Source organism: Medicago sativa, chromosome 8, assembly GCF_051527215.1.
Source record: "Medicago sativa cultivar Bolivia chromosome 8, Bolivia_mono, whole genome shotgun sequence".
Lineage (NCBI taxonomy): Eukaryota > Viridiplantae > Streptophyta > Magnoliopsida > Fabales > Fabaceae > Medicago > Medicago sativa.
In genome coordinates, this window is record NC_140756.1 from 72,843,937 (window position 1) to 72,860,923 (window position 16,987).

General features: G+C 31.0%; 1 protein-coding gene across 2 annotated transcripts; it reads left to right on the top strand.

Moving 5' to 3' along the window:
- The first annotated feature begins 4,206 nt into the window (after nucleotides 1-4,206).
- LOC146901279 (ubiquitin family protein) lies at nucleotides 4,207-9,604 on the top strand. Of its 2 annotated transcripts, none has more exons than XM_085733413.1 (7): nucleotides 4,207-4,368; nucleotides 4,586-4,718; nucleotides 4,910-4,986; nucleotides 5,066-5,144; nucleotides 5,434-5,543; nucleotides 6,030-6,094; nucleotides 9,254-9,604. In XM_085733413.1, the coding sequence occupies exons 1-7, from the start codon at nucleotides 4,258-4,260 to the stop codon at nucleotides 9,345-9,347; spliced, it is 669 nt and encodes a 222-aa protein (XP_085589539.1). In that variant the 5' UTR covers nucleotides 4,207-4,257; the 3' UTR covers nucleotides 9,348-9,604. The 2 variants fall into 2 exon arrangements, with proteins under 2 accessions (XP_085589539.1, XP_085589540.1); XM_085733414.1 differs by having other exon boundaries at nucleotides 5,434-5,539.
- The last annotated feature ends 7,383 nt before the right edge of the window (nucleotides 9,605-16,987 follow it).

Genomic DNA, 16,987 nt, shown 5'->3' on the forward strand with positions numbered 1-16,987 from the left:
CTAAGGATGTGGCTTCTCTTGCAAGGGCATGAGCCATTATTATCTAACATTTGTCAAACAAATAAATAAATCTAACACTCAATAACTTTGCGTACATCAATCATATCATGCTCCATAGCATACGGTTATGAATTTCAATTTAAAGCTTAGGACACAAGTTCAACTCCACTCGCGTTGTAGGCTGCATCAGTAAAGTTAATAAAGTTAATAAGGTGCAAAGGTAGCTTTTGAGGAGGTGCAGAATAGAAAACGCTAGAAAAGTAAGCCTAATTGCAAAATCTGAGGGGTGTGCAGTTGAACACCCGGGATTCAACGTGGCTCCGCCACTGATATTTATATCTAACTCATTAATCTTTACATCTTTCTTAACGATTTCTTTTATAACTTTTGTCTTCTTTTGCCTTTATTGATTTGAATATCCTCCACTTGATTTATTGGTCTTACTATAAATCTACAAATTTCTCTCTACATGTTCAAACCTTTTAAGTCAAAGTTTTTCGCTATCTTCTCTACTTTCTATCATAGGTGTTACTCTAACTCTGTCTAAATCCATGGTATATATATTCAAATTAAACCAAAAAATAATTTTACCCTTAGCATATATATACACAAATTAAACCAAAAAAGTGATGGGTGAATGCAAGCAATATCGTTATCAAGAGATAATGATTGGAGCAATGGCTTAGACAATGCTTTTCATGGCGCTACCTCTACCGTCAAGTTTCTTCAATTCCACATCATCTTAATCGGACAAAACACTTTTCTCTATTTTCAATCGAAGTGAAAGTGATTGTGTCATCATTCATCAAGCGGGACCCAACACTTCCAAAAGGAAATTCTTGAAAAGTGCTTGGTCAATTTACAAGCTCGTTTCTCCCTTCGAAGTTCATACGTGTATATGGTAAAGTAACCACATACCTCCATCCAGCGGCGAAGCTCGCAAAAAAATTATACAGGGACCAATTATAAAGAAGATTTTTTTTTTAAACAAACATATTAAATTTAAGGATAAAATATATTTTTAGTCCCATAAATATTTTTTTAGGTTTAGTCTTTAAAAAAATTATTTAATTTTTGTCTCAGTTTTTTAAAATTTTACAAAAAAAAAAAGAGTGGTTTTAGTCTTGAATTTAATCTCTAACAAAAAATTAAGGACTAAAATTAACAAATCTTAGCAACTTAACATAAAAATCGCTATTTAGAAACATTGGGCAAAATGCGTTTCGAGAATCCAATTTCATCAATAATTGTCTATTTAATAATAGATTAATAATGTCTTTTCAAATGTAAATAAATAGGTTATTTGCAAGAAACTCATTGTCCATTTAATTTGTCTATGACTATTGTCTTGATAATTTTTATCGTTGAATAAGGTTTCTCTATCGTTGTTATTGAGACCGAAAGTATCAAACCAATACAAATAACTATATCAATCTTGTAGTAATTTTTTTACTTTATTATTTATGCTAATTTTTGCAACTAAATTTATTTGGTGTAGCTCAATATTTATTATTTGAGGTAGCCGAATATAAATACATACCGACCACTTCAAGAATAATATTTTTTTGAGGTAGCCAAGGCTATCCCTCCCATATGAAGGGCTACGCCCCTACCTCCATCTAAACTCTTGTTAGTAGAACCAACTTGTTAATTGTGATTGTTTAGCCAACCAAAATCTTGGGTTATTAGTGGGTTATCTTGCATGCTTAACATCAAAAGTGCAATCTTAATCCTTGGAATTTACTTTACGTACCAATTACAACTAATTGATTCTAAATATAATCTAACTTATTGTTAAGTTTGAGGAAATTATGATGAACGGATTTTGTTTAAGTTTAAAAGTGTAGTTTTTGTCAAAAATACAATAATAAATCGTAAATTTGTCAAATTCATCATAAGTTCAAACATGCAAGAAAAAGCAGAAAGAAAATGATCCTGTAACCAATTCCTTTGCATATATCATGGTATTGTCAAATGCTTTCTATAAGTACATATATGAGGAAGAGTAATGATATTTTGACAAAAAAAAATTGATATGCTATCTAAGCACCGTACACTCAATAGTGTTCATTTGTTTGAAAGAGACCAAAAATATAGAATTCATGTAATTATTCGATATATATCATCTTTTGTGTCAATTTAACATTTCTTTATAAGAATTAGTAGTGTTACTGTCTAGATGCGTTGGGTGTGGATGAGTACACATATTTTCATTGCTATTGCCTATTAGAGTAGAGGCGGTTTTTTTTTTAGGAAGCAGAGAAAGCCTAATTTTCTTTTTTTGGTGCAAAGCCGAATTCTTTGATGGTTTCTCAACCGACTCTTCAAATTGCTCAACAAATTGAACAAATTGAGTACGATTCTCAATTGGCTCTTTTTGTGTATAAACCTCGTTCGTGTGTCTCTGATTGCTTTTTCATAAATGGGAGCAACTTTGAAGGAAATATTGAGCAACCATCAAATTCTTTTTCTTTTTCTTTTTTGGAATCAAATTCTTTTTTAATGACAAATAGAAATAAAAAACTGCAAAACATTAATTTTCAATCTCTAATAGAATAAATTGACACAAATTTTTAGACAAATTTTTACTTACATGCACCCTACAAATTAACATTTCCCCCAATGATAATAATAAGGGTCATGTTAACTTGTGCCCTAAGGGCACATGTTAAGGAACCTAAAAAGAGTAATTTTTCATTGGAAAACATAATATTCTAACTTTTAAGAAGTTGACTACACGACTTTTGATATATGTATTTCTATAATGAGTTCATTAACATGTGCCCTTGAAGGCACAAGTTAACATTTGCCTAATAAATAATAATACTCCCTCCGGTCCTTTATATAAGAAAAGAAACCAAAAATCATCAAAACCAAGACAATCATTAGTTGTTGCAATTTTTTGAATGCTTTTACAAATATGCCCTCATAAAAATTTGTAAAGTATTAAATATACCCACTATTGTTGAAAGGACCAACATTAAATGAGGGCTAGGAAAGTCTTTTAAACAATAAATGTACTTTAAAAGTTGTGACTTTTTCTTATAAATGGGACCAAATTTTTTTTTGAAAATTTTCTTATATATAGGACCGGAGAGAGTAATAATAATAATGTATTATATATACTAATAATTTTCACAAGTCTTAACTCTTATCATAAAAAATAAATAAATAAATGTCTTAACTCAAATTGTAGATATTTACAAGTGATATTTTTGTATATTTTATAAAAGTGAAAGTGATATTATTAATGTCCACAATTTTAAACATATGAAACCCGAAAACTCCAAAATGGAGACGTACCCGTATCGGATACCGATATTTCACGGATAGTCGCAGATACGTATCTACGAAGTATCAGGATTAATTATTTTAATTTTTAATAAATATTTTATCGGATACTTATGTGATACTCCACATATACACAATGATACTTCTAAGATACTTCACATATACGTATCCTAGAAAAAGATGAAGAGTAAAAAAATGATACAATGTTGTAAAAATTCATTATAGATGTATATGATTCAATTTTAGGTATGCATCAATAGAATTGTTTCTCGATAAAACACTTCAAATTATACTTCTTGTGGATGAATGTAGCGAGAGAGGTGATTCAGTTAATCAACATTAGATAAAACTTGTGTTAAGTTCTTTTAATGATGTTTCTCTCGATATCTCAACATATGAAAATGTAATATGGTTTATAAGAAAACTAAGAAAACTTTCAAAAAAAAATATTTTGATCACATGTATTATTTTTAAAAATTTGTAACTTTTATAATAATACAATAATGAAGAGTAATCGGTGTTAATTTTCTTCATGTATTTTACATACATATAAGTTTTATTATAAATTTTTGTTAACGTATCATAACCGTATCGTATCCTAAATTTAAAAAAAAAAAATCGTGTATCCTCGTACCCGTATCGTACCCTCACTTGTATCCGTATCGGAGCTTCATAGGTTTAAACTCAACATTTTTTTTGTGGTGGCTGGTTTGAACCTCAGACCTTACATATATTATGCATTGTCGTAGGAGCTGAGTTAAGCCGAACATAATTAATGGGTTTAATGACTTTATTTTTTTTAATGGCTTTGTTGTTTGGTTTATCTATAAAAAAAAGAGTGATATTATTAGTAATAAATAAATAAAAAATTTCAAATAAATAAAATAAAAAGAGTAAAAATGGTTTGAGAAAAACAACTTATTGCAGTTGTAGCTTGGTTGTGTTGACATTGGGCGGGGATCAGCAATGGTAGACATTGTTTCTGAAGATGAATCATCGGAGAACAAGGTTGAAATCGTCCTCAAAACCATCGGTCCAGCTCCACCCTCTCGCCTGAGAGTTCCCTCTTCCATCAAGGTTTCCTTCAATTTCCCCAATTTTTATTTTAGGGTTTTATGTCATTAGGAAAGTATAATTCAATTACCCTATCATAGATGACCAATACAGTTAGTTCCATTTGAAACCATTTTATTTAACTCATCATAAATTATGCTTTTTTCTTAAATCAATTTCAATGGGTTTCATTTGTTTCTTTTAATTAGTTAGTTAGTTAATTTGGTTAAATTACATATAGGTGCGTGATTTGAGAAGATTAATTGCAAGTAATGGTCATTTACCTATTGACAACTTGAGTCTAATTCTTCGCGGAACTGCCTTATGTGACTTGAAAAATGGAGATGATGTGCGCATGCAACTCAATGATGGAGGTATAGTTCTGATCTTAATTTTGTTATTTGACAAATTCACCATGTACTCATACGCATATAAAATGAAATACTTGGTGGCGGTTGTTATATATCGATCCATTCTCTGTTTCGGATCATAGTATTTTACCTTGATTAATTATGATGTGACATTTAGTTTTTCTTACAAATGTGGTTTATTGCCTTTATTTTAGATAGCTTGATTGTTGCTGTCAAACCAAAGCCACCAGTGAAGGATGGGCATGACAACGATGATGACGATGAAGATTTGGTAAAATTAGTTGAATAACATGTAATGAAGTGATCAAAATGTCAATCTGGCACTTGATATCATCTTTCTATTTCTGCAGAAGTTTCAGCTTCCCCAATCATCAAGTCGGTGGAAAAAGAAACTATACTCTTTTCTACATGATAAGTTGAAGCTTCCAGGTATAAGTTGCATTCTATTTTATTGTTTGGATATCTGAAAAATGTGATCAGTCACCGAGTTATTTCAATTTGTCTCGGCATATGAGATATAATTCTTTGAAAGGTGCTGTTTGCATGTGAGGCGTTGAGGACAAAATTGATGTAAATTTTAGAACTAGAGTTATGTGGTAAATGTATGTAGTATTCAAGAAATCATTATATATGTGTGGAAATGGAACTCTTATTAAAAGTAATAATATCACCCTTTTTAACGAACAATCTTCTAAATATGTTCATCCTCCATTGACAGATATCATTTTGATGGTAATTTTCACTCTGAGTCTGAAGGCATGGGTTCTCATAATCATGTGGTTTATCTTGGCCCCTGTTGCTCATAGATGGGATCTCGGACCTTTGTATGTATGTCACCTTTCATCCTTTCTTTTGTTTGTGTAATATTTTTAATTTTTTTTTTTGTTGGGGGGGGGGGGGGGGGGCAAGGGTAGTATACTGTTCACCTTGTCGAATGATTCAGGGCATTGTATTTTTTGCATAATTATTGTTACATCTGTTAGTCTATTTAAGTCAGCCCAGCTAACAATCAGACCAAGCCTTTTGAACTTGTCTAGATTCTGATATTTTCCCCCTTTTGGAAGACATATTAAAGAAATTAGTCCTGATTCCTTAAAATCAATAAATGAGTGTATATTGTGTGAAAATTGTTGGCTTAACTTTCTTCTGATATGCTATAATGCTAAGAATAGTTATATGCACCATGGTGGCCCGCAAACTCAATCACAATTTGAGGTTGTAGAGTTAGATTAAGATGTCTTAATGAGAAATCATGTTGTACTTGTATACAATGAAATATCTTGTCTTTGATTGTTTGTTGCAACTTTTATGTAGATACTTGCAACTGGCTTTTGTCTCATTCTCTTCAATCTTGGAAAGCGCAAAGCTGGTGACTCCAGGTATAACCCGAGATTAATTGCTGTGTACTATTTTGTCCTGAAGTGGGGAAGAGTAAATACACTAAATCCTATATTTAAAAAATTGGACATATATAAGTCATATTGTAAAATAGCTGGAGTTTTGCTTGAGTTTCTCTTTATTTTTTCCCCAGCTGAGATTTCTATTCTTATGTGATAAATCTCTACCAGCTTTCATCTCGTATGTTTTTTATATGCTACAGATTTCATAGTTGCAACTTGCATCTCCTGTGTTGTTTGCAAACTGAAACTTGATCGCAACCAAAAATACAATTCAGCATGATTTTCTAGGTTCATTGGTTTTGATTGTGGGGTTATTGGGAATGGACTGGAAACATAGCCATCATGCTGGCCTAGTCACCCATTTCTGAAAAATAAACCCAAACTCTTCCGAAATCATTAGACCCCAAGTCCTACAAACTTTGGTTATATTGTTCCTCCTATGGTTCTACCCTTCCCCATTGCATGTTTGTAGTCTTTGAGATTTGATTAACGTGTTGTGTTAGTAAACATGGTATCCATGGAAGAGAAGAGAAAAATAATTTAATTTGTGCTAGTAAACATCCATCCTTTATATAGGTTAACCAATTAGTAAACTAACTCCTAATCTATAATTCCTATATCTCTAATCCCACAAGATGGAAGGTGTTAATAACACTTTCAGCTTGGGATGTAAAATAGATATTTTTACAATAAACTCGAGTTTTAATATTATTTTAACATGAGGTAAAACATGTTGACCTAAAAACTCGAGTTTATGAGTCGATTCCACCTAGGCAAAACATGTTGACGTAAACACTCGAGTTTGACAATCTTGACCATATGGCTGACATCAACAAAACCATAAGACAAAAGGCTTAACCACCAAGCAGAAACTATAACTCAAATTTTAACCACTTGGCAGAAACGCATCAGTACCAATTAAGGCACCAGGCTTAACCGTCAAGAGTACTCAACCACTCAAGATAGAAGCAAACTACAAGCCAATAAGGAAGAACATCAACAAACAACAAAGAAGCACATCATTGAACATTTGGCTTGCACACTACTATCAAGCTGATATCCAATTCCTACATGCCCTGTAAACCATAGGCTCCAAACAGGACAACAACCAAGTTCAATCTTCACAAAGCATGACAAAAACAAACCAAAACTTAACAGAAAAAAAAATCTGCACCACTAGCCACACACCACCTTCCAGATCCTGCAGCAGTGATGTACTTGGAGTCGGGTCCATATAATCTTATGATTTTAGTATTCTCTATAGAATCCCATTTATTAAACCAAAAAGTAATCAGTTAGTATCAAACACAATTTGATTGATCATTGGCATAAACCAATTGTCATGCTCCTGAGATTAAACAACACACAATTGCAAGCGTCAAAGCTAGATTGGAAACTTGTCATAATGGAGGGTCAAAGAAGCTGGAGAACAATGAAACCATAGTTCCATCCATGTTAGAACTAGTTGCAGTGCGGTAAACCATAAACTTAAAAAAAAAAACTGTGCCAAGATGCTGTTTCCACTTAGACAGCACCAAACCAAACCAAATATTGAGCTAAAGAGGAATGCTAGGGACACACCCTCTAATACTCTCCTTTGGACACACTCTAATCTAATAATGACACATCATTCATTTTACCTGTATACCGGTTGTGCAAGTAACACTAATTCATCATTCATTTTTATTTTATTTTTATTTATTTTTTCATCTCAACCTCCCTCCCCTTGATGTTATCGCCACCGTCTCAACTGAATCACAACCTCTCATCAAATTTTCACCAGAACATATAATTAGTGAGGTTGGTGAAACATTATGATGAATCAGTGTATGAATCGTAACTGTTTATTGGTAGAAGATTATAATTGGTGCTAATTTTCTCACCAAGGATGATCAATTTGAAGACAGGTTGTTCCCATGACAGATTTGGGGGTTTTTCACATCGTAAACTTCCAATTTATTTTCCTGGCAAAAAAATAGATGTTTGACAGTGGGAGTAGCAGAGTCGTTAATTCTGAAAAGAAAACATAGACATTGATGCAGGTTGGATAATTGGAGAAGAAGCTGAACCGATAAAAAGCTCAATCCAATTAATAAATACAGAATAAAATAAAATAAAAATTAAAAAAATTCTATGTAACTTGCATATTCGGTTTGCAAGTAAAATAGGTGATGTGTCATTATTTGATTGGAGTGTGTTCAAAGGAGTGTGTTAGAGGGTGTGTCCCTAGCATTTCTCTTGAGCTAAATCCAGAATAATCTGCACTTCTATTTCACCTTGAGTAACTTGCTCGAAATCAAATAACAAAGACAACCACAATCAAGTGGACAAAAAGTAGCAGACTTGCCTCATTAACATGTGCTTCATGCTTAATTGCAATCACTAACAAATCATAACAAACTAGAAAGGGTAACTGAAAATGATTAGATCAAGCCTTTATATAGGCTAATCAAATACTATCACATGTCCTTTTTATAACAGACACATGTACATGATGTCTATTGTATAAAAAAACCGGAGGTAGTAGTAAAAAACTAGCTCCTAATCTATAACTTCTTATATCTCTAGGATGTTGACCTTGGTTATGGCTGCTACCTTTTCATTGCTTCCTATTTCTTCTGTGATGTGCTTCTGCTTCTGGTTAGTGTGGTGCTTGCCTGCTTGGCTTGTTGCTAGTTTGTGTTCTGTTTTCCTATCCAATGGTTTTCAGGCACTGTTTTGTGTTCTGATTGGTCACATCATGACACACTATGACATGCTAAGCCCAGATACTTCAAGCGTTTTCATTTATTTCGGTTTAATGTGATAAAATGTTTCTATTATTTTTTGAGTTGTGATTTTAACTTGTCACGTGTTCCCGCCTTATGCAGTTGTAATCAGAGTTTGATTAAATGTTAGTTGCAATTTTAAGGTGGTGGTTGTTTTTGCTGTTCAGTGTTTAAATATAATTTTATATATTTTAAGTAGGATCTTATTATTCATTCTACGTGTTACACATGTGTTCCCAATCTTGACTACCTTGCATTTTTATTCTACCCATACATGTATTTTACATATGATTGATAGTAGTGGATAGCAAATTTACTTAATGGACAATGTTGGTAGTTCTTAAATATTGTCATTTTACTATGCATGCAGTGCATACTCTATCTTCAATGAAGACTTCAGAGAGCTTCCAGGGACGCTGAATGCAGATCGGTTTGATAGAGATATAAGAGCGGGACAGTTTTGAGCCTTGTCCTCGTCATCATCCAAACATTGATGTCTTCTCACAAGATATATATCTTCCCAATCACACGGAGCTATTGACTATCCGAAGAAAGAGTTCAAAAGTACAGTAACTTTTCAGCAATGTTGTATTTTAGCCCAGCCCATAAATCAATGAAGTGACAAGTTTTCTGTTTAGTTTTGACCTTCCTTCAACTAAACATATGCATGTGTTGTATGTAAATTATACCGGTACCAATGTAATGATATGTTTTGGACTAATATCCCTTGTGAATAACTCCGTTTCTTGTCCCTTGGTTTCTGTTTGAGTTTGAGAGTTCTTGTGAACTCTTCTGGTGCAGTGGGATGCTTTGGGACATATACAGACTACAGAGGCTTGTCAGGATTCCAAAGCTAAGAGTGGTATTTAAACATGGGATTATATATTCTGTAGTCTCATAGTACCTATATTATTTTATTTTATTTTTTAGGAGAGTACTCTATTATTTTTTTTAAAGTTCGTTTCTCTTAACAAGAAAGTTGATATATTCTTCACGAGTGTAGTACCTAAAAGAATATTTGTAGCTGCAGGTATGCCTGAAATTTTTTCCAATTCATGTACACACATGGTCAGGAAAATTGAAAAAACGCTTAATATGTTACAAAGGTTATTGCTTGAATCCTGGAATGAATTTTTAGCATAACTGAAATTGTAAGAAAGCACAAAATTTGGCCATTGTGAAAATGAGAATGTCAAAGTTTTTCATATGATAAAAATGAAATGGCTATTTAAATAGCCTATTTTTATATCAAATAACAAGATTAAATAATTTTTTTCGACAGAAAGATTAAATAATTGGTTAAGTTTTGAGTGGTATCAAATTTATATGGGATCCATATGATTTAATGAACTCATAAATTTTAATCAAAAAAAATTATGTTGTGTATCAAGTACATCAAGACGTGTAGAAGAACATTTGACACAAAAGACTACTATTGTATCCTAACTTTTTAGATAAATCAATATATTTTCATGTGTGATTGTAGAGAGAAATATCTCGAGTTAATTGAAATTTATTTAAAGGATTATTACCTCTCTCAACATTTGATATTTTTTTTCCATCTAATAGAGCAAACTTAAAACCAAATAATTAAAAGACTCAAATATTTACACTAGGGGCACACTATGTTGACATTGTGTTCCAACTAACTATGGCTAAACGACTAGAAGTTTTATACTTTATGTTTTCAAATGTTTTTTCCTTCTTTAATGACTGTCATTGGATCTGGTGAAATGAAAGTCTAGTTTTCAAAACCGTAGATATAGCACGAATCATGTGTGGTTTGACTGCTTTCTAGCCCTTTTTTCTCTTCCGTCTTTGTCTCTCATTAGTCATTTTCTCTTCTCTACTCTCACGACTATCTTGACATTGTTCAAACTTCAAACAACAGAGCAAACCTATTTATAGAGTTTGACATTTTCAGTCAACTAAACTTTGTTCCATAATCCATTCATCCGATACTATTGTGTGTGAAAAGAAAAAGGAAAATGCTAAGAAATTATGATACAATTTTCGTTGTTTTAAACTTCAATTAATTTAAAACCATAATAAGTAAATTGCTATTCCTTTCCAAAAAAAAAAAGTAAATTGCTATGACTATTTAAAAGAATAATGTTCCTTTTGGTAAAATGTCTCCTCTTTCTAATAAAAAAATTGGGAAAGATAATATATTATTAGTAAATAATTAAAATGACGTTAACGACTACTGTATAATATCACACTATATAACACACTTTTTAAAACAATCATTTTTATTGCTTAAAATTAACATGAGCCTCGCTAAATTGTGTGGCTCCGATATAAATTTGATGGAACTAGTAAATTTTGACTAATACGCGATAGTGTGTTGAAAGATGAGTGTAAAAAGAGTCTTGTATATTCTTGAAGTTATATTATCAAAATTTTACTTTTATCATTGTGAGCTCACATCTTATGGTAAAATTTACTCTATTAACTTGTCCCAAGACAAAGATGATGGATCATGAGAGGAGCATGAGAATTATCACATTGAATTAATAATGACCACATAAATGGAATTCAACATTAAATTCGTCACCAGCAACATTAATGTATTAAGTATATGAGTCCGTACGATTATATTATGTTTGACGTTCATTTTTCCTCTCTAATATGAAACTTTTTGGGTGTATTTGTTCTGCTAAAATGTAAGTACTCCTAGTATTAATTATAAGCAATTTTTCATTTTTTAGATTATTGAAGAAATGATGTATGTGGTGGTCTGTAATATAGTTTTTTTTATGTATTTTAGACAATTTGTATTTGTGACAAAAAGTTGTGGTTTTGTGAATGATTTTTTTTTTAAAAATTTTGTCATGTCTTTTACCTCTCAATTTATCCAATTGTAAAACAGTTTTACAATCAAACACGATACAACTAGTATTGTTTTGTCGGATCCTTTGTTTTTTTTTTTAACATAATACTTTATCCACACTTGATATATTAAAAAATATATCCAATAAAATCCTACAAAATGTGAATATGAAAATATATTTATATTTGGAAAATTGGAAACCCAATCCTGCACGGCACGTAACTTGACATGGGGCAGTGAAGTCAACCATATGAAAGTGATGTTTTAAAGAACAATCTTTACTTCTCAATAAATAAATGAATGAAATGCACCACACACACCATGGTCATGGAGGGACCAAACCAAAACACTCACCAACTCATTTCCCCAAACGTAAATGTGCAGCATTTTGTTTTGTTTTGTTTTCTTCATCTGAAAGACCTTTGCTTCCCATACTCCAACAGTGACAACTATTACTACTATTAATACTTTTCAATTGAATTGAATTGAATTTGGCCACATCCTCTTCTCTCTTTATTGGTTGGAGCTGCTTCAAAAATCGTTCAACTCCGTAATTGCCGCGTTACAAGGGACTTAGTAGTTAATTAAAAATGTAGTACAAGGTCCTATCTAGACTAGTTCCTTGATTTATGAATTAGAAAATATGAAGAAAAAAATTAAAATTATATGACTAAAAGAAAAAAAATTAAAATTAAAATTGTTAATTATGAATTAAGATCCTTTGTAAACTTTTATTGTCTCTTTTTATAAGATCGTTGTCAAATATACGTTAATTAATTTTTCATAAGAAAACCCCTAATTAAATGGAGACAATTAAAGATAAATTATTTCTCACTATTAATAATTAAAGATAATTTTAGAAAGAGAATGACATTGTTGACAAATTTAATGCAAAAACAATTTTTTTTAATGGGTCATGTTAACCGGTGCCCCTGGGACACTGGTTAAGGAATCTAAGAAAGGAAATTTTAAGGTAAAAAGGAAACTTTTTAAGTATTGATTACACAATTCATGCATTGATTACACAACATTCAATGCAAAATATTACCATATTTTACTCCTTAACCAGTGTCCCGGAGGCACGGTTAGCATTTCCCTTTTTTAATTCTTACGATTTATCTAAAGGGACTTATATATATGGACGAATGTAGTACGTAATATTGATAGCAACCGTTCTTTGGTGTTAGCGATGAATCGTCTTTGAGAAAATAGAAATAAGTTGATTTCTATCTGACACAATTTTGAGAGAAAATATAAATAAGTTGATTTCTATCGAACACAATTTTGAGAAGAGAACTACTCCACATTCTAGTCAACCTTTTTCTATGGGACACACAATGTTGGGAAGAGTACTGCTCTCAAACCTTTTCTCATTACTTCAACTAGATGAACAAGATATTGATCGATAAATTAGGAGTAAACTTAAATCTTTGTAGCAACTTCTAATATTGTTGCTATAAAATTAGCAAAAGTTTTACAAAGTACGTAGAAAAATATGGAGAATCTTAATTTATAAACGTTATCATTAGTACTATAAAAACTACGTAAGAAATGAGAATTCACAGTCTTTTTGTTCAAAAAAGTTGCTTCAGAAAGTAATATGTATTCTACTTTGGCGGACTTCGGTGGTACAGTTTGCCAAATACTTCACTTTTCCAAATGACATGTTGACGGACAGTGCAAAATACCCTTCCACTGGAGGTGCTCTTAAAAATTGTATTCAACAGCTTCAAACGTTGGTTCTAGATTATGGGGTCCAGAGTTGCGCTTTGAGAGTTTGGCAATGAGTTTGCCCACTACCACCGCACGGTGAAATAGTATTTTAACGTGAAAAATTAAAAGCTACAAAGTCTAACTCTGGATAGACGTGGTTTTACAAGCCACTTACCACCAAAACAAACACATCATTAGGGCATATAAGGTGAGACGCACTAGGTACTTTTTTTAGTAGACGCACTAGGTACTTAATTTAGTGTACAACAATTTAGATGTTATTGTTTTCGGTAAACGCCAAGTTCAAACTAAGAATGTCAAGATTGATTGTGATGAGATTATTACTCATATAAAGGTACCTTCTTGAGGGCTGGTTTATGATGACGGATTGAAAAAAAAAATTCAGGTTTGCAATTCTTTGATTGATTTGATAATCCTTTGGAATGTCTTAGAATGTCTTGGTCTCTTTAGGTTGGTGGATTAACTCATTATCATGTCTTCAAAGTGTATGAAACTACTTTTTTTAATAGATTTTGAAAACCCATTGTACTCACATTAACACTTTTTTTTTGTCAAACAGTCTAATATGGCTAGATTCACACATAATGTGTGGAGAAGTGGGGAATCCGGGGTTAGAACCTCGGCCCCTACACAAATTATCCCTGTTAACTACCAACTAAGCTACACTTACGGGACTACATTGATACATTTCACTTGTAAAAAAATCAACTTTTTTTTACTTATAAAAAAATAATCAACTTAAATGTCACGTTATTTATCTAACTATTATTGATAAACCACGGGCACTGCATTGCAAGACTTCGTCAATGACAACTGCAATCGTGTTTTGCTTGTAGACGAGGTCACATGAAAGATTGGAATTATATTTAATTTAATATAATAAATCACACAATAAAAGACTAACCAATTTTGAAAAATCAACAAGGTCCAAAACAAAGGTCACATAAACTACTTAAATAAGAAAATAGTCAATTTTTTTATTATTTAAATTAAACACGTCAAATATCGACAAATATATAAAAAAAAATAGTAGTCTCTTTCAAAAAAATATATTAGACTATACTAAATATTTTTGATAAATTATTCGTCTATAATATTGGGAACGGAAAATAGTCAAAATAACATTCATACCTTTCACATATTTAAAATTTCAATAGGTGATCACAATATTTCTTTCTACCAAAACTAAATGATATATATTCATTCATTCAAATTGATTGAATACATTGATACAATCCATATACATTCAATATAAAAAATGAATATGCGACAACTCATAACATCAATTATAATAGTAACATAAAACCATATACACAAAAATCTACACATATGAATATATTCAAGTGTCCGAAATACTCAACCCTCCAAATTTGTAACGTTGATAATACCAAAATTATTGATTGAGTTTTGAGTATGTACTCGATCGAAACTAATTTGTCAATCTAAATCAAAAAAATATTATAACAAAACCAAAAAGCAAAAAAACATCGTATAAAGACGACGAGCAAAACAATCTCGCAGCAATATCACAACTTATCTCTATAACTTCTTTATTTTCACACTTTGCATTATAAATATGAGATTATTCAGAAATTCTTGTCACAATATACATATATTTTGTAACCTAATGATGGGGATAGAGGTACATATTAAAAATTCAATTTTATATTAATATTTATTACAATCATTTTTGTTCGATCTTGATATTTTCCATAAAAAACTATATCTCATAAAAATATCTAAACACGAACAGCAGGAAGATATATTACACGTGGTCACGTATAATTAGTTTAAAATAAACTTTTTTTAATATAAGTGGTTTGAAATAATACTTGTCAGTTCTCAGTTGTACTGTTCCACAACCAAAAAAAAGCTGTACTGCAAAATTGTCTATATAGTTTTTCCGACAAATTATGTCTGCTTTCGTAAACGATCACGATTTTCTCATCCAAACAGTTTTTTAAACTAAATTTATACTATGCTATATATAAAGAAAATTAACCCTTTCAACACTTTTGGGTTGGATTTTTCTTTTCAAAAATACCCTCAATTTTCAATACAAAATACACATGTAATAAATAGTTAAGAATAAATTTAAATATTGAAACAAATGTTACAAACATGATATGAATATATATGTCCGTTTTTTTCTCTTATCATTTAAAAAGTGTAACAAACTAGATGAATATATTTATACTTACTTTTTCATTATCCCAATTATATCATCAAACAAATTTTTCTATAATAAATATCGTTGTTGGTGTCATTAAAAAAAAGATTTTAGATTATATCTTTTTGTTATATTTTTGGTGTCATTGTAATAAATAATCAAGATTAGTTTGGTTTGTTATAACTTAAAAGCAACTAACATTTATATTTTTTGTTTTAATCCAAATCAAAAATTTCATAAAAAAAACACCGTTAATAATTTTCAAACGATAGCGCAATAAAAAAAGCGCCCGTCTTTTCGCTAGTGTAAATTAAAATTAATACAAAAAGGTGAAAAACACAAGGACATTGGATAGATCAACAAAAAAGGAAAATTAATAGCGGGGAAAGATCGTATACGAAAAATATTTATTTAAAAAATAAATAAATCAATATACACATGACATGATAGTGGAAACTAGGCGTATAATGATTTGGTTTGAATCGGTTTTAAGTCAAATAAGTATCCGAACCGATGAAACCTTTATTTTATTTTATTTTGTGAATAATGAAACCTTTATTTGTTTGGTTTGATTTTCACTATTTTTAAAAAATGTATAAACTAAATAGAATGTTTTGATTTGGATTGGTTCAGTTGATCGATTTTTTTTTTTACAAAAATAAACAATATTCATTCATTCAAATTGATAGAGTACATCGATACAATACAATTTCAAATTCGCTGAAACAAAAAGGATGAATCTGTGAACAAACTCACAACATTCATGTTAATAGCATAAAACGGCAAAGCACCTATGCCTACAAATATAACTAATATGACTATATTCATGTCTCCGGATCTGCAACGTTGACGACAGCAAAGTCATTGTCATTGATCGGATCTGCACTTGCTCAAAGCTAATCTTTCAACCTGAATCAAATAAACACCGCACTAAGACGGGAAATAAAAAACACACCGCACAAAGACGGGAAATCAAAACAAACAGAGTCGTTCAGAGGCAACGAAATCACAAAAACAAACGACAGAAAACAAAAAATATGTGAAATCACTTATTCAATTAGGATAGAAGGAAAAACAATTCGGAGGGGTAATTTTTGGGTCAAAATTGACCCTTAATCACCCCCTCTAAAAAGAAGAAGAAGAAGAAAGGGGGTGACGGCTAGGGTTTGAGAAGGAGAAAACAGATTGTATTAGTTGATCGATTTGTTTGAAAATGTGTTTAAAAAAATTAATATTCTAGTAAATTTGTATTTAATTCATACTCAAATATTTTTTTAACTTTATATTTCATATTTTGTTTTCAAACCTGTGATCCACAAATCGAGTGTTACTTCGTAAATCCAAACGAGTTTACATTTTTAGGTGTC